The 17,334-nt window shown below is 39.0% G+C and overlaps 1 protein-coding gene across 6 annotated transcripts in view; it reads left to right on the top strand.

Moving 5' to 3' along the window:
* The window catches only part of MAST4 (microtubule associated serine/threonine kinase family member 4), a 281,493-nt gene that overhangs the window by 101,830 nt on the left and 162,329 nt on the right, over positions 1-17,334 (top strand). For 5 of the 6 annotated variants that reach the window (XM_090131679.1, XM_090131676.1, XM_090131675.1 and 2 more), the window contains exon 4: positions 12,945-13,019. The exons of the other annotated variant lie outside the window; for it this stretch is intronic. In XM_090131679.1, the coding sequence (XP_089987805.1) occupies positions 12,945-13,019 (75 nt within the window). The remainder of the gene's footprint in view (positions 1-12,944; positions 13,020-17,334) is intronic. 6 annotated transcript variants of the gene reach the window in all.

Raw genomic sequence — 17,334 nt, 5'->3', positions numbered from 1 at the left:
ATGTCACAGCTGATAGAACATGTAATTCTTCATGTTGTCTTTCTGAAATCCTTTTTAAGAGCTTCGCTGGAGTTTGTTGTGTTTCCCTTTCCCTCCAGTGCTGCTTCACCTGTCACGTTTGACAAGATGATTTCTCAGGTTTGTTTCCACCCAGTTTAAGTCTTAAATTCTCAGCTTCTTGAGTAGGGGTCTTATCAGAAGTATCCACAGACTTTGACATTCTATTAATTCCTCTTCCTAAAAGATTAAAGCAGTAAACATTTTTGCTTAGAGCAGTGCTAATTGCCCATATAAATGTTAAAACTACATCAAAAAAGGGCAAACAATTGTGAAGATCACAAAGCAAAATTACAGTTTGGTAGTTTCTTTAGATTTTCTTCTCTTGGCTTTGCTTTATCTCTATTGAAGTAGCACTGACTTCTTCTGCAATCTTAACTCTACCTTCTGCAGGACAGATAAATCAGAAAACGTTTTTTCCTGTCAGCAACTCATATCCTCTCTAATCTTGTTTAGTTACTTGTTCACAGCTTCTGCTCTTGTGTTTCTGTTGCATCTCACCCACCTTTCCCTTGAAGCCCTCCTAGATTTTATTTCTCAAATGTGGAACTCCACCATGGAATGCAGTAGCTTGGATTTGTGTTAAAAGGTATAGCTGCACTCAGTGTCCATTCCTTTGAGAACAAGCAGGCTGATTGTAGGCATTAGGTACTAAACTCTGTGTGTCTACAGAGCACATTACATTTGGAGTAGTTAGTCCTTTCTGAAAACCCTATTCTTGTATTCATATTTGGATGCTAGGTAACGTGTGGATGGCACATGTTGGATGTCGTATTCCACTGAGAATTTCAAATTGTTGTGGCAAAGCAAGGGAACAGGTGCATTGAATATTCTGAAAGCATTTTTAAGCTCTCCTATCCATAAGAGATCCAATTTAGCAGCAGTATGCCAAAACTTAGTTTTTGTACATGTGCCATGAAGGAAAAAAATCAAGTTTCAGAAGACACTGAAGTATTCAAAGTCACTTTCTTACAGAAGGCAGTAGGTGGCCTTAGTTAAATGATGGGGCTCATGGTATAACTGATAATAGCTCCTATTACTCTGTGTTCTTCCGGATTTTATTTTCTGGTGTCTGGAACCAGGTGACTACTTTGTGCAAACTAGTTATACTATGCATTGCCTACAGGTGAAGGGTGCTGTATCAGAAATGTTTCAGTACAGGAACTTATGTGAAGATGCTTTTCAACTAATGAGGGCTCTCCTATTGGCCTTCCTTATAACTTCTTGTTTTTTTGAAAAGTAAGGGAGACAGGGTAAAACAGGATGATTGTGTTAACTTCTGTTTTGAGGTTTTTCTGGTGTAATAGCTTTTAAAAACCTTATTATCCTTTTATTTTTAATTATGCTAAAACAAGGAAGATACCACTTGCGTTGCTCTAAAAAAATGAACTGTACACTATTTCTACCTTTACTTTAGGGAATCTAGCAGTCAGAACTTACTGAACAGAACAGTGTAAGAGAACCTGAAAATAATCCCTATTCTCTTATGTTTTCTAAATACAGCACTCAGGGGAACAGCTGGACTATTTGGCTTGTGACTAGAAGATTGATTTTTAGGTATCCAGTGCCTCTTGTCAACATAGTTTCCTAGTTTTAAATTACTTCAATTTCTTCTTGAGATTTTAGTAAATGTAGAGAAGTACAGGAAGGGAAGGAGCAATGCAAAAAAACAACAACAGTTAGGAACGGCAAAATGTTTATGCCCAGTATAAAAGGTGTATTTTCTGGTGCTCTGATTCTTTGTTGGTTTGTGTCCTATTCTCTTTTTTGGTTCTTCAAGGCACAATAGTATATATTTGTTTAAACATGCAAGATGATCACTGCTGCACTTACACCAATACTATTCATATAGACTATTAAGTATCTTGTGGTTTTGGGCTGTATTTCTGGCTAGCTGAAAATTCTAAGTAGCAGATTTCGATGCTTGGGCATGAAGCTGAATAGCATTTTCTTATTTCATCACTTCTGCCCTGAATAGTCATACTTCTCTGTAAACTGCAGTTCTCAGGGCAAATTGGTCAAAATTTGTGTGGGATGTTTGTAGAAGATTGGAGGTAAAGCTAGTTTTGCTAGGTGGGGCATGCTTTTCTTTGTTCTAATCTTCTAAAGAGAGCAAGCTCGGTAATGTGGTAAGCTGGGGTACATTCCTGATTGTATGCTGACATTGCATTGCACTTCTAAACTTAATTTCCCAAATAGCAATTGTTTGACTTGCTTGTCTATGCTCTTAGGACCCTAAGCTTGTCATCTATCATAGATTCTTTTTTTCATAGAATCATAGAATGGCTTGAGATGAAAGGGACTTCAAAGATCAAATAGTTTCAACCCCCTGCTATGTGCAGGGTTGCCAACCAGCAGCCCAGGCTGCCCAGAGCCACAGCCAGCCTGGCCTTGAATGCCTCCAGGGATGGGGCATCCACAGCCTCCTTGGGCAACCTGTTCCAGTGCATCACCACCCTCTGAGTGAAAAACTTCCTCCTAATATCTCACCTAAACCTCACCTGTCTCAGTTTAAAACCATTCCCCCCTTGTCCTATCACTATCAACCCGTGTAAAAAGTCGTTCATGAGTCTTTGTATTTTGGCTTGCTTACATTGCTTGCACTTCGCTTTTTTAGTAATGTTAACTTGCTTGCTCTACTCTTTGTCTTTTGATTTTTATTTATACCCATTCTGTTTGAGCTCTTAGTGACACTGCATCTTGGTCTTGCTGATTTTTCAGCATCTGTGACAAAATTGTGGAATAATGGATCTTGGTGTCTTTTTTTTTTTTTTAACCAAGTATTTTGGAATTTTAGAATAGAATTGTGACGAAACAACCACCTATTTTATACGTGCATTTATTTTATTTTCTTTCTTTATATTTCAAGGTTTTTATTTCAGTGTTCAGGACAGATGCCTTTTTAATGGTTTCTGTAAGACCTTATGCCCTTTGCCATGTCTCAGCTGTGAGAGTGGAATATTTCAGGTAGATTTTTAGCACTGCTGCAAACCACAGAGGGAAACAGAATAAAAAAAATAAACTACTAAAGACACCCTCAATTATTTTAGTGTAGTTTCTCTGTGATGTGGAGTCTCTCTGACGGATCAATAGTAAGCTCTTCTTGTGCCAAAGTCAGTGAAGCTGGTTCGGCTTATAGGTATGTGAAGTGTGTGCACATGTCTTCAAGCTCTAACGAGGTTCAGGGAGAAAATTCATGCACTTCTAAATTGATATGTTTCTGCCAAGGGGCTGTTCTACAAAAAGGTAGTATTTAAAGCAGCAATTTTTTTTCGTGTATGTTTTCTCTAGCATCGATGAGAAAATGCAGCAATCAATGAAAATCCTGTCAGATATTCATTCTTTCCTTTCCTTCAAAATGCCTGAATATTCTTTGTTCAAACAAATGCTGTAATGTCTGTGTTCAACAGGATATGGTCCAGGAGATGAAGACACTGCCATAACAAGCAGTGCTAATGGGAGGGTGTTCGGCTGACTAATGGCTTAGACTGCCAGGCAATTAGAGCAGACCTGTTAGCTACATGTTTTTTGCTACACAAAGTTTAACTTCTAAGGCCGTTCTGCAAGAATGGCATACAGCAAGTTACCTCAGATGAATTTTTTGTGTTGCTTACCTGTAAGTTTCTATTGGTGGACAGATTAATGGGGATAGTATGTAGTCCTGGCTTCAGAGTTCTCTTCTCTTTGGGAGATAACTTTCAAAGGTTGGGAGTTTGTTTTTGTTTTCTTCCTTTTTTTTTTTTTTTTCCTTCTTCAGTTTAGTTTTTGTTTTATTGTTTATTGTTTAAAATGGAAGCTACAGTTTTGAAATATTTTTTACTGATTTTATTTCTGACCCTGGTTATAAAGATTGCCTTACTTAGTACAGTACAAGATTTTTTTTGTGTTACTACTGACACATTGCTTCTGCTTCTTTAAATTCTGTGACTTGATGGAATATTTGTATTTATTGTGTATTGGTTGTGCAGTAAGATGGCTCTCTAATGGTTTTCATGAGCATGTGGAGATTGGCACAGAGCCTAAGCATTACACTGAAGATCTAAATCGAAGGCACTGGAGATCAGCAAGAAATGGACATCTTATTAGTTAAAGAATAATAGTAATGATAAAATCATTTCACACTTGTCTGAATCAAAATCTAAAAGGGAAGAACTATGACAGAATTTGCAACTTGACCCTACCTCCACACCTGGCACACTGTATGGCCTTCTGTCTGAAGATCACAGTTTATTTCAAAATAACAAGGCCCAATGACCTTCCTGGTTGTCTCTTGTTACCGTGATTGCATTGCATGACCTTAGAACAGGCCATTTTGTTTGCTATCAGCTATAGCACAATACATATATATATACACAAATATAGCACAAAGATGTCAAATACAGTTAAATAATTTGTTACAGCAGGGAGAAAGATGGTAGGTATGAAATGGCTGTAATGCCTGAATGGACTGTATCTAATTAGCAATCTTTTTTTATCAAACACTTATCAGACAGAAGTAGTCTTGGCAGTATTCACAGATCAATAGGTAACCAATATAAGGAAACTGTGTGCATGAAGAAATGCTATTGCTTTTGCAGGATATTGACTTTATGAATTGTCATATAACTAACAGAACTATAAGTAGATAATCCTACATACTGAATTAGTCTTGCAGTGATACTTAAATTTTTGGTAATGTGGAGTGACTCAGTTGTGTGTCAGTCCTAGTGTATTTACTTCCTCCTTTGCTACATTCTAAAATCATCAGAGACTGAATTGTGTCTTTTGATTAAGGATTAGGGAAAAAAACAAACATACATTCTAAACCAAGATTTTTTGATTCTAGTTTATGTATTTCCTTTGTCCCTTTGTTCTTGTATTTTCTCTGTACTCACAGTTCTGTTAATAGAACTCTACAAAAACAAGGAATGATGACAGAATGAAAATGGATCTTTGGTGCATTTCGAAGTATACAGTGTTGTAATTTGATATTTTCCATCTTTATATATTGAGTCATTAAAACTGTCTCAAAATAGTAGAGTCACAGAATTATAGAACTATTTAGGTTGGAATGGACCTTTAAAGCTCACCCTGCTCCAACCCGTGGGTGCTCCCCACCAGCTCATGCTGCCCAGGGCACATCCAGCCTGGCCTTGGGCACCTCCAAGGATTGGGCACCCACAGCTTCTCCAGGCAGCTGTGCCAGGGCTGCACCGCCATCTGAGTGAAGAATTCCTTCTGGAGGGCCATGGTAAGATCTCTCTGGAGCCATTTCTTCTTCAGGCTGAACAAACCCAACTCATAGGAGAGGTGCTCCAGCCCTCTGACTTGTGTGATAGCACAGTCCCACATTTTACTTGGAAAATAGTGAATGGCAATTTGCATGACTTTTTTTTTATTCTTTCAAGATAAAATCTATTAAAATTGACTGATGTCAGAACTCATTTTTGTTTTGCTACACTGACAAATTCTGTCAGAATTCCATTTCGAAACTTTTCTGGCCAGTTAAATTTACCATTAATAACTAATTAGAGAGGGAGAATGAGGAAAGTCTTGGTATTCACTGGTAATATGACAACCGGTGTTGTTTGTATCATACCAAATGGAATGGCTTTCTCTTAAACTTGATTTTTTTTAAAGGAAAATGTGGAAAATGTTATGTCACTATGGAATGTGCAGCACTGCATATTTTTTGAAATAATGTTAAGATTCCACATCTTCCTTTTATTTCTGTTAATGATCTCAGTCTACAGAGTACACTGAAGCAGCCTGGAATATCAATGTGTGTCTTAGTTGCATTGTTATAATTTGTTTGAAGTTGGAAGTGAAATTTCTGGTACACAGCAAAGCCTATTCTTAGGCTGGAAACTGTTGCCAATAGCAAGCTTGGGGTCCCATGCATACTACACCAAGCCTTAGCCCCGTGCTCAGCGGACTGTGCGCCCAAGAGGTATGTTGCCTATCTCCAGTGGGCTTGCCTTTCTTTCCTGCCTGATGTGCCTTCCTGCAGGCTCTGTGGCCTTGCACGTGTGTCCAGTCTTGTTCTCCAGCTGGCAATTAGCTTACCTTTTGGTGTGTGCTTCAGGATGGAATACAGCTTTGCTTTTAGCTGCATTAGCTCTGCAGTTGCTGTAGAAACAGTACTGCAATTACCCCTCAGATATAATTTTCAGGCTAGTAGTCTAGGAAATGTAGCATTACTGCTCTTACAGGTACTTCAGAAGAAATGGTGGAGGCAGAAATTTGGAAATTGAATGTTCTTTTTTTCGTAAGTTTGCATTTGTGTTCAAAGTAAAACTTTCCAGAGTTTAGAATGTTTCCTGCTAATAACAAGAGAAGTTGAACTTGTGGTGTACTGGAGTTGGATTCAACAGTTCACTGTTAAGTTTACCATCTTTGGTAATATGTTTTGGTATAGCTTTTTGAGGCTTTTTGTAATGTAAATTATGGAAGGGGGGAGGAAAAAAAAAACAAAACCAAACCAAGATTAAACCAGTATATGTTTAGTAATAGTCTATCTTCTTTTTTTCTTTATTGGATAGAATTACCCTCTTCCATGTTTATCATTAATTAAGTGCACTTTAACAGTACACACTTGTGTCTTGCTTTAGCAACTTTTATGAAGTTGCTAGCTGATTTGGTAGAAATTAAAATGGTAATTATGTATTGAAAGTTCTTATATGCTTGAAACAGACTTTTAATTCACAGTCATATGCTTGATTAAAAATACTGCATGTATGATAAAAAAGAAGTATCAGGACTGTTGTACAGCACTGTAGTTTTCTACTGGTACCTTTTAGCATCTTTTTTTTTTTTTTTTTGTAAAGCTGGAAAGATATAGTGTATTTAATTTGCATGAAGCATCATTAACCAGTGATATTACTCACTACAGTCTTACATTCGTTTGTAAATACAGTGTAATTCTAAGAAATTGGTTATGAGCATCTGATCTCACAACTGGTAAACTTGGTCTTCTCATAGAAGGTGACAACACTTCGCTTGTTTGGCTTGCATTGTTACATGCAAGTATTGAGCTACTGAGTGTAAATCTTGCTCTCTGTATATCACATAGCATATCCTAGCTTTCTAGGAAGCAGCTGGAAATACTGATGAAGAACTGTGTTCCATCCTGAAGCAGACTTTTTTATGTTTTTCTGTGGTTGTTTTTAAACATTTTCGCTGCTTCATTTGTTTTGGAGAAGTACGAATTACGGATAAGGACAGTGAAAGGAGTGAACCATAACTTTGAGAGTGGATGAAGAGTGTGCTGTGTGTGTGCTGTGGTTTCGTGCATACGTAAAAAAGCTGTAAGAGAAAGCTGCTTCTTTTACAGCTCTCTCCCTTACTGCCTAGTTCAGCGGAACTAAGATTTTATATCTTAATATATTGCTTCTATGCAAATATAGGAATAAAGATTGTTAATTGCTTTGATCTGATCTAACCGTTATGGTCAGCAGAGCTGGCAGTCCTACTTTGATACAAGGAAGAAGAACACAGGCTGGGCTGAACTAATTTAGCTTGTGTTTCCCAAACTCTTCTTGTTAAAGGTTCCATTAACACACGAAGGGAAGGGACCTGAGTCTTGACTTGTGCTTTGAGATGAAGACTTTGGAGGCAGGCATACAGCACTGTGTGATGCTATATACTAAGTGCAGTGTAGCACTGTGGCCTCACACTGACTCAGGCATTAGAACCTAAGCACAAGCAGTTGGGTAACAGTGCATCCAGAAAGGGAAGTGTGGGGTGGGAGGTAGATCATGATGTGTACAAAGACACTCAGGGGATGGTCTGAACAGTTGACAGCAGGCCTTGACTATGACTGCTGTAGCTTTTGCTGAATGCAGAGATGCTTAGGCTGGAGTGCAGGAACACTGCGGGGTGTGGAATCTCAGATGTCTGGAACTTTAATCCTGGGTACAGCTGTGCATCAAGAACATAGCACAGGGCTAGTCTTGGAGGATGAAGTGTACTTAGAGATAATGGTTAGGGAATATGGGCTCTTGAGAAATGGGGTTGAATATGATGATAAGAAAAACGATGAATTAGACTTGTTAGCATCAAGGTTTGTCCAGCCTCACATGAATGGAGTTGCTGCTGTGAATTTTTCTTCAGTGCCAACCACAGGAGGAGCCATCAGGTACCCACTGTGGTGTTGGCTGGTGTATTCATATTGTCTGTGTGGGATACTGCTGCTGTTTCTCCTCAGCTTGGTCCTGCAGATAAGAGAGATGGAGTGAAAAAGGAGACAGTTGGCACTTCAGTCTGGAGGTAGAAATAATAGCATGTGATTGACAACTCAGATGCTCTTGCTATTGCCATTTCCACAAAAATGGCTGATGTTAATGCTAACTACTCTTACATGGGACCTGCTTTTGGTAGCAGTGTTAAGGCTGTAAGTAGTTGAAGTGGCTTGCCAACCTATGCAGCCTAAATCATGTTTCCTTCTCATAATTGCTTTCAGGTTTCTGCGCCTTCAGAGCTCTGTAATGTGTTCAATACCTTACTTTGGTATTGGATTACACACCTGGATCATGAAATAATTCTGACTCTGCTTCCTGACCAATGTTCTCCATACTATCTACCTAAGTTGCCTTCCCTTGGACGTCTATTTAATGTCCATGGAATTATTTAAGAGCCTGCCTTGTTTCCTCCAGCTGCCCCTGGTGATTTGACTCATGCTCGCCTTTGCAGGAAGCTGGTTTTCTGACAGTTGCTTTTTATCAGCTGCACAATTGCAGCTGGCCTGTTCCTCTGGAAAGGACATTCACAGGGTATCATGGATCTATAGGATGTTCTTTGCTGGTAGTAGCAGGACAGTTTCTCTGAAGGCATTAGACTTTTCAGCCTGTAGATTTATTTATTTTTTTTCCCTGCACCTTATTAAATGAACTACCTCTGAGACACTGACCCTCGTCCTTTTTCTGTGATTTGTCTTTTATTAGACAGCCTTGTCTGGAGCAGTACATACAGCTGATGCATGCATATAGAAAATTTTTATCAGCTAGAGTGTAATATTAGAGGGCATAAAATTATGGTATAATGGGAAACACATATGCATGTGCTCTACTCTCTGTGTACTTCAAATTTTAAATTCTTCTGGAGTGAAAGAATGCATTCTCTTTGCTCTTTACTCTCACCTTTATTATCTCTATGTTGTGGTTTTTTTTTTTTTTTTTTTGTATGCACAGTCTCAGCAGTTTCTGTTAACAGAGATCAGCTGCTGATCTCAGTTGCATCCTCAAGGTAGCTCTGTATGTTAATAAATCCTAATAGTAAACATTCATCCCTACTTGAATTTGCTGAGAGCAGAGCTTAGTTGTTGAGACCTTTAGCAGCAGTGTGGCATAAGGAGTCATTCATTGGTCCAGTGGTTCTCATCAGTAGTCCATTTCACAACAGCTATGGGCTTGTTGAATGGGTTGACTGTTGGATGAGCTGTGACCTTTCTGCACCAGTAATAGCTGCGTTTAGTCTAGACCATTCCTATTTTACATAACAATTGTACAGGCTTGATAGGAAGAATTGTGAACTCTGGCTTTAGGGCAAGAATGAGCTAGTGGGAAAGCTGCAGAGAGACTCCAGAATCTGGTTACTGCTGGTCTTCATGGTGGGGACTCATGGCACGACTTGCACCACAACTCATTTCTTATCCTAGCAAAGAGTTGAAGCCTCTGGTACCACATGAATAGCAGCACAAGAGTGAGTAGAATATATTATTTATGATTTGGAAAAAAAAAGAAAATCCCACATTCTGTAGAGCAGGAGATAATGAATCTGATAGTCTTGAGTTTTATTAACTGTTCATCATGTGCCTGTTGATGCTAATGCTGCCAGTCTACCCATCTGATTATATTGCACGAACAAAATGTGCTGTTAATATATTCTGATTTATAATCTTTTGTGGTTCTAACATTTCTGGTGTCATTGCAGGCAGCCCACATATCATTTTAGTAGAGTCAAGACTCTTTCCTTTATCATAGGAACAATTGCATCAATTTGATTCTACTTTCATGCGTGTGAAATGGTATCCCTGTTCTATACCAGGATATATTTTCATGGTGTAAACTGTGTTTTTATCTGGATATCTCTGGACTGCTCCTGAAGTATATTTTAAAGGGGAGGTAGGAAGGAAAAAGCTGTTGATAACAGGGAATAATTTCCAGCATTTCATGTTAGATGGGTTAATATCCTCAACAACACTGAAGGTAGGGTCTCTGAAGTTTGGGACTCCTGCGAATTAGTGTAAAGAAGTGATTAAGTTGACATATGATAGTTCCAATCCGTGACAGGGAAGAGTGAGACACTTTGAGAATCTGTATTTCAACTGTGTTAAAGTTCGTATTAAATGATAAAGGCGAGGACCTGGTTGTGTAGGATTCTGTTTGTTGTGTTGTTTTTTTTTTCTTTCTGTAGGCATTGAGGCACTACAAGAGTGTTGTTTTTGTTAATGCTCTGATAATCGTAGGATTAAAGGACTAAAACTAGCAGGAAGTACTAGGGTTCATGACTATATCACTACTTCACTTGAGAGATTGAGAGATCCTCTTCAAACCTTCACTTAAATATATTTTAACATGAAATTTTTTTTTTTTTAATTTCACCTTGAAATGTTATGTTATGTTCATGAATACTCTGTGTTCCGTATTTCCTAACCTTCTGCCAGATCTTAAGGAAGTGGTAAAAAATGCAAAAACGCTGCAAATCAAATTTTTGAGTGCATAATACATAATATGTGCTTATTCTTTTAAATAAGATTGATCCATATCTCAGAAAATGTAATGAGAAAGTATTTCAATTTTTATTTCTCCCTTAAAAGGATTACATATTTTGAGGGCAATAGTATTTGTTGTAATTTCTTTTCTGACAGCTTATCATTTTGAACACTTTTTTCCTCCTGAATTTAGAATATTCAGTAATGGAAGGATGGGTGCTGTTGCTTTAAAGCTGTTGGGAGAACTCTCCTTTTGTAACACTGACCCTGTTTACATTGAGGCAGAGGATGTTCATTATAAATATGTATGTGGAACAGGTACTGATGTCCTCTGAATTACTATTGTATTTGTTTGCAGATTTTCAGAAAACAGGTTTGTTGGGTAATGGGGTTAGTTTGCACTGTTCATATTATTGCACATTCACCATAATTCACTGGGTTAATGTGAGATAATGTTGCTGCAGTGTGTACAACCTTTGTTTTCACCAGATCTTTTTTGACTTACAGAGCTGGCTCTGCATGGCATCTTATTGAGTGTGGAGGCTTTTAATAATTTTATTTTTTTGTTTTTAAGGGAGGGTAGAAATTACTTTGTGGAAAGCAGACTCATGATTATCGGAAATACTACTTTGGTATAAACTTATTTTCAGTTAACTCTGCAGATGATGAGCAAGTCTAGCTTGCATTTGTGGAACTGTTCTGGTTGTGTTTTTTTCCCTTCTTTTAATAGATTCCTAACAGGAATTGTGTACTGGTTCTGATAGTGAGAAATAAAGTGCAGTTTTTCATGTGTTTAGTTAGGTTGTGCAACTGTGGCTGTTCCCTATGAATCTTCTTCTGGATACACTTATTCACCAGAACACTTAATTTTATAAATAAATAAATAAATATTTTTACTTTGCCCTTTCTCAAGGAATTGCCTCAGAGCAGTTTGACTGCTACAGTTCTGTAGTGTTAATTTCAGGAACAAAGACTAATCATGCAGATGTGATTCAGTTAGATCTAGATGCTGCTCCATTAGTATCTGTCTTTCTTTGATTGGCTTTCACCTCTTTCCTTTTGCTCAGCAAAACCAGTAATGCCTCATGTTCTTGTGTCCTTCTGTTCCTACGTTGGTAGGACTTCCAGCTAATGGTTTCCTGAATTCATGGGAATAAATTTCTGGAGACTCATGTCAGAGAAACCAGAGCGCATGTTCACTAGTAGCTCTCTTGCCCAGCACTCTGACAAAGCCAAAGGGGCTCTGATTCACTACTACTACTACAGTTGTTCTTGCTTTTCTGCTCCGTGGCTTGCAGGGTTATAATTTCTTTTTTTGTCTGCTAGATAGAGCTGTGTATTCACACTGAGAAGTGTATCTTCTGGAGGCAGTTTCTTGTGTTCGTAGTTCATTGCATCCCATATATTTTTCCAGGACATTACAAAGAAGTTCAGTTGATGACATGCATTTAGTCTGTCAAGAAGTAAGAACAAATGGAATCAATTTCCAGAAAAGCTGTTCAATCTAATACTTTAATGTAGAGTACTTCTTAGATGTGTTAGTGGAACTCCTCTTTGATACAGTTTTGTGATACAGTCTCAAAAATGGCGAGATGATAATTTCAGTGAAGGGAAATGTGTGAGTGTGGAAGAGAGAAACAAAGCATCGCCAATAACCTGATGCGTGGAATATCTGAGGGGGGCAGGAAGAGCAGCAAAAGAGATAGGAATCTGTGATGTGTTTTGTGTGCGATGTCTTACGCTGATATAGAAAATGCAAGGTAAGATAAGTAAGTGGGACGGCAAAATGGATCTTTCTTAATTCTAATGTGCATATCTAGAAACAAAGCAAGCTGGTGTATGTGTATTTTTACTACACAGTGTCATTAAATGCTTGTGAATACCATGTAAAAGCCTAATGAGGCTACTAGCAGAAGGTTCATTTTCTTTGATATTTGTATGATGAATGATTTTTGATTTCATAATTTGAAATTTGATTTCATAATGAAATCAATTTGATTTCATAATGCTTTTGATTTCATAAATTTGAAATTTGAAATGAAATTTGATTTCATAAAGCTTTTACAAAGCTAGTGAAAAGTACAGTTCAGTTAAATACTCTCCTTCTCCCCTTTCCAACATCGTCCATTCCATCCCCTCCACGATCCATTTCCCTCCTTTTTCTCCTTGTCCCTCTCCTCTCTCCATTCGCTGTCAGGAAGGGGCACCTCAGAAGAGTCATTTCAGCTCAGCACGTCACCGTCAGAGACTAGTGGAACCAGCGGCTTCAAAAGTGAGTGCTTTCATTGAAGGACCATTTTCTAAAAGTGGAATATTGTGTCAGAAGAATGCTTGTTACTAAGGAAAAACTATTCTGTGTGCTTGATGGGAGATTTAATTATTACTTGTCTGCAAGTGATATAATCGTTCTGTCTCTGATGCTGAATTTCAGTGCTAGAAAAATTCATAATCACATGCATTTGTTGTACTTTGAAAAGTTGAGCTAAGGCTTTTTTAGATCTGTCTGCAAATAGAAACTTATGAAATATTCTACTTCTATTTTATTATTTTCCATTATATTTGTGTTTTTTTTAATGTGTGCGGTTCTTTTGTCTTAAACAAAAGGCTTTTGTTATTTAAAAAATTGTGTGAGGCAAATATTTGGGTCTTCTATTGCCAACCTCTGATACGAACTTTCAGAGAAAAAGAAATGACTTCGGCATCAAAAGGTGATATTAGCAGGTAAAGTGGCAGTATGAGTTAAGTTCATAAGATTGGTCTACTTTTTTAGAGGCATTCTTTTTTTTAAACAGAATGCAAAACAGTTTGAGATATCACACTTACTGACTGTTATGGAGCTTTTACTGTCTAAACTAATAAAGTGTCTTATAATGTGTATTTTAGAACATCTGTAATGGGTCAGCTGTATCTGTTTTTGTTACTTTTTGTTAGATTTGAGCAAAAATGAAGCAGTTTATCCATTACCACCTTTTCTAGAAATCTCATTCTCCACTTCCCTTTTGATTATGATACGTGTGGTATCAATGACAGTATTTATATATAACCTTTGATATGGATTAAAGTAAATCAGTGGTTGTAATTCTGATCTTGAAAGAAAAGCCCATTTAAAAAAAGAAAAAAAAAAGTGTTCCGTAAATGGATGCAATTTGTCTTAGCTTGCTTTCAAAACTGATTCCTGATACTGTTGTTAGACTTTCCATTTCTGTGTGTATTGACTCAGTATGTATCTGTTCTGTTGACTTTTACTGATACCAACATATAAAGTATTTTTTATTCATTTTAGCCATTAATACTGTCAGTTCTAAGCTCTCCATTTGATGTGTCCTCAAATCGCTTAAAATAATGCCTTCAGTGTGGAAGGGCAGAGGAAAAATGCATACCAGGGTGCTCTTCTGAGGACATAGGCCTTGCTAGATTTTATCCCTCCTTCTCTATCTTGTTTTCCAGCAGTATTCTGCCATACGCTTGTGTGCACCTGCCTTGCCAAAAGGCAGGTGTGCTATGAAAACCTCAATCTGGTATCTACAAAGCAACTTTCTCAATATTTGCACTTTATTTCCCTCAAGACGAAAGGAACAGAAAGGGCCTTGACTAATGCTGAACTACCCTTAGCCACTGCTCTTTAGTTGGTGTCTTTGCAGCTGGGAGGATATCCTGATGCACTGGGAGCAAGTACATGGGCAGCTAACTGCTGCTGGACACCAGCCCAGCACCAGGGGGGGGACTAATAGCACAAAGCACTGCATCCTCTGCCTTTCCACTTGTGGCCATTGTCAGCAGCCTCTGAATGACTGTCCACTTGGAAAAGACTCTCAGCACACAGTAGGAGCACAGCTCTAGTGAATACTTTGTTTTGATTAAAATGCCTCTGTAGAAGAGAGAAAGGAGTCAAACTAGCACTGCTTTACTGCTCATACTGTGTATCAGAAGACAAAAGCTGTGAGGTCATAGCTGTCAGAGGCATGGACCCGACTGCAGATCAGCTGCCCTGTCTCATTTTGCATGTCTGCGTTGTGAACTCCTGGAGAAGCAGGCTTCTGAATCTTGTTTTTTGATGCCCTTTTGCTAGGTGGATAGTATTTCCAAATGACAGCAGAGTAAAACTGATTCTAACAGGCAACTGTGCTTGTCTTTTTGGACAGCCACCTTTTCCCTTCTTCCTTTCCCATACACTCTACTCAGTGAAGAATAGCTGCTGTTTTTTTTGTACCAGATGCATATGTGTTTTCTTCTCCCACCCATCTTGCTCTTTTCTTGAGATCAACTGCTGCAGCTGAGAGGACTGTACTTTTGTGGTTTGATTAAGGTAACTTGAGGTAAGAATTGTTGCATGTTTCCCACTCCCTTCTGTCTGCCTTTTCCTTCTTTTGTGCCTGAATCAAACTGAGGCATGGCTTCTGTGCTTTTTCTTCATCTTTCTTGAGATCTTAACCCTAGGAAACCCTCATTATCAGACTATACTCAGTTCTGCACCAACTGATGGAACACAGGACCAGGAACAGAACTTTGCAACTCAATAGCTGCCCTTTAGCAAGAAGTTTTTGAAGCAGGGATATTGGCCCCGTTTCTGCAGTGAAGCAGTGAGAAACATATGAGTTGCTGCTCTGCATAGGACAGGCCTTGGAAGCAGTCATGAGAGGGCTATGTTCACCTTTGCTCAGAACTGTTGGGGCTAGATTAGGCTACTGTTCCATTGTCTGGGAGACAACTCAGGAGATGAAGGTAAACCTGCTCTGCTTCTGAAGCAGGTGCTCCAGGTAATGGTGTGGTGATGAGAGGAGTAGTCCATGATTACCTTAGTAGTCCTACCTGTACATTGCAGTGTTTCACTTGCGGGTTTGGCTGGGAAGCAGGGTGATGTGACACCTACACAGCAAGCAAAGATGATATTTTGTGTTACTTAAAGGTCCATCTATGCTTCAGTACGTACTTGATGCAGCATGAGGTTCTTCTCTGCCATTCAGGTGACACTGTGGAGGAAGGGTGATAAAATGCTATTGGCGCTTAGCACTGAGAGACAAAACTGTTTTTTCTTGTATTATCCTGCTTCACTTCCTGAGCTGCTGTTCTTTTGCACACTCACCTACTGACTACTTCTAACAGTGCAACAGGGATGACATCAGACATCAGGCTTCTGTCACCCTTTTTCTTTCCTGTCATGTTGAATTTAAGCACTCTTACTATCAGATACTGTGACAACATGACCAGTGCTGTGCTTGAAGGAATCTGTCACAGTACAGTTGAAGAAAGTGCAGAATGTTCTCCTAAAATGTGAATCCAACTGATAAAGTTGGACTTCTCTCAACTGGAAAGGTAACAGCAGTGTAGCTTGTCTTTTAGCCCTGCAGAACACTTAACCTGCTAACTGTATTCCTCTGCAGATGTACCTGCTGCACTTCCCTCTCAGCAGCCACTTCTCATGCTCAGACCCACAGGGCTTTGATATATTCTCATTATTGTGCGGACCAGAGAAACTCTCCCGATCAACACTTAGGAGGAAAGGAGTAAGAGTCAGCTCAGCAGGTTGCTCCAGATGTAGGAACCTGTAGAAAAGCAACAGCACTGTCAGCTTTTCCAGCAGCTTCTTTGACCATGCTTCTAGATATAGGTTTATTGCCTCAGGAAGGGTTGCCAGTTACTCTTGGTAGTTGTAGGTATGCAGAAGCCTGCAGTCCACGGGTCTTGTACTCCTAAAGCAAGAGCAATCTTGCCTGTTGCCTTTAGGCTAAAGAGGCAAAGTGACATGCCTTCCTTTAAGCTTGTTATAATTTTTTAAAAAAGCAAGCAAACTTGTTACTTTGAAATGTTATGTTGTCTCTTGGCTCTATAAAGACTGATAGGTTCCCTTTTATTCCTTTTGCTTTCCTGTGCAGCAGCTGTTTGCCCAGGTGGCAGGATGTTATTATGGAAGCCCAGGCTGCACAGCTTGCAAAAACTTTTGCTTGTATCAGGGATGCTGGTTGGGGGTGGGGGAAAGCCATCAAAGACCCACAGATGTATGCTGATTTTATGCCTGAGAAAGCATGCTGGTGAGTTTGCGTGGATGTTTTGATTTGCATGCCTTGTCCTCAGGTTTCTTCCCTCTGGCTCCTAATGTCTTGGACATAGGAGAACTTGTGTTTGAGGGACTTGGAAACAGGTCATTGTCTCTCCTGGAAGCAGCAATGGCTTGTGCTTGTGGGAAGGATTGTTCTATATCTCGTGCTTTTTTTAAGGTGAAGAATAGCTTCTAGTATATAACTGGTGGCAAGGGTGCCTTTGAATGTTTGAGGGTGCTCACAATGAGCAGACCTTACTGTTCTGCTGGGACTTGTGTTGCTCAGCTGGGAGCTATGTGCATAGAAGTCATGTAGCCAAACTTACTGTTGGTGGCTGTGTCAGGCTGACTGTAGGTGACCTACGGAGCTTAGCCACATCTAATCTCTGTGTGTAGTGATGATCAGTAGACTACAGAGTTAGTATATGGATCAGCAGTTCGTAGTGATTCAGAAGATACTGGTCTACAACTTGCTTAGAAGATTCTTCACCTGTGGAATACAGATGATGACCTAGAACACTGCAGGTGTTCTGCACATCATTCTGGTCTT

Source organism: Phasianus colchicus, chromosome Z, assembly GCF_987193195.1.
Source record: "Phasianus colchicus chromosome Z, bPhaCol1.hap1.1, whole genome shotgun sequence".
Taxonomy (NCBI): Eukaryota; Metazoa; Chordata; class Aves; order Galliformes; family Phasianidae; genus Phasianus; species Phasianus colchicus.
The sequence above is the reverse complement of the archived record's forward strand: the minus strand, read 5'-3'. Positions and strand labels throughout refer to the sequence as shown.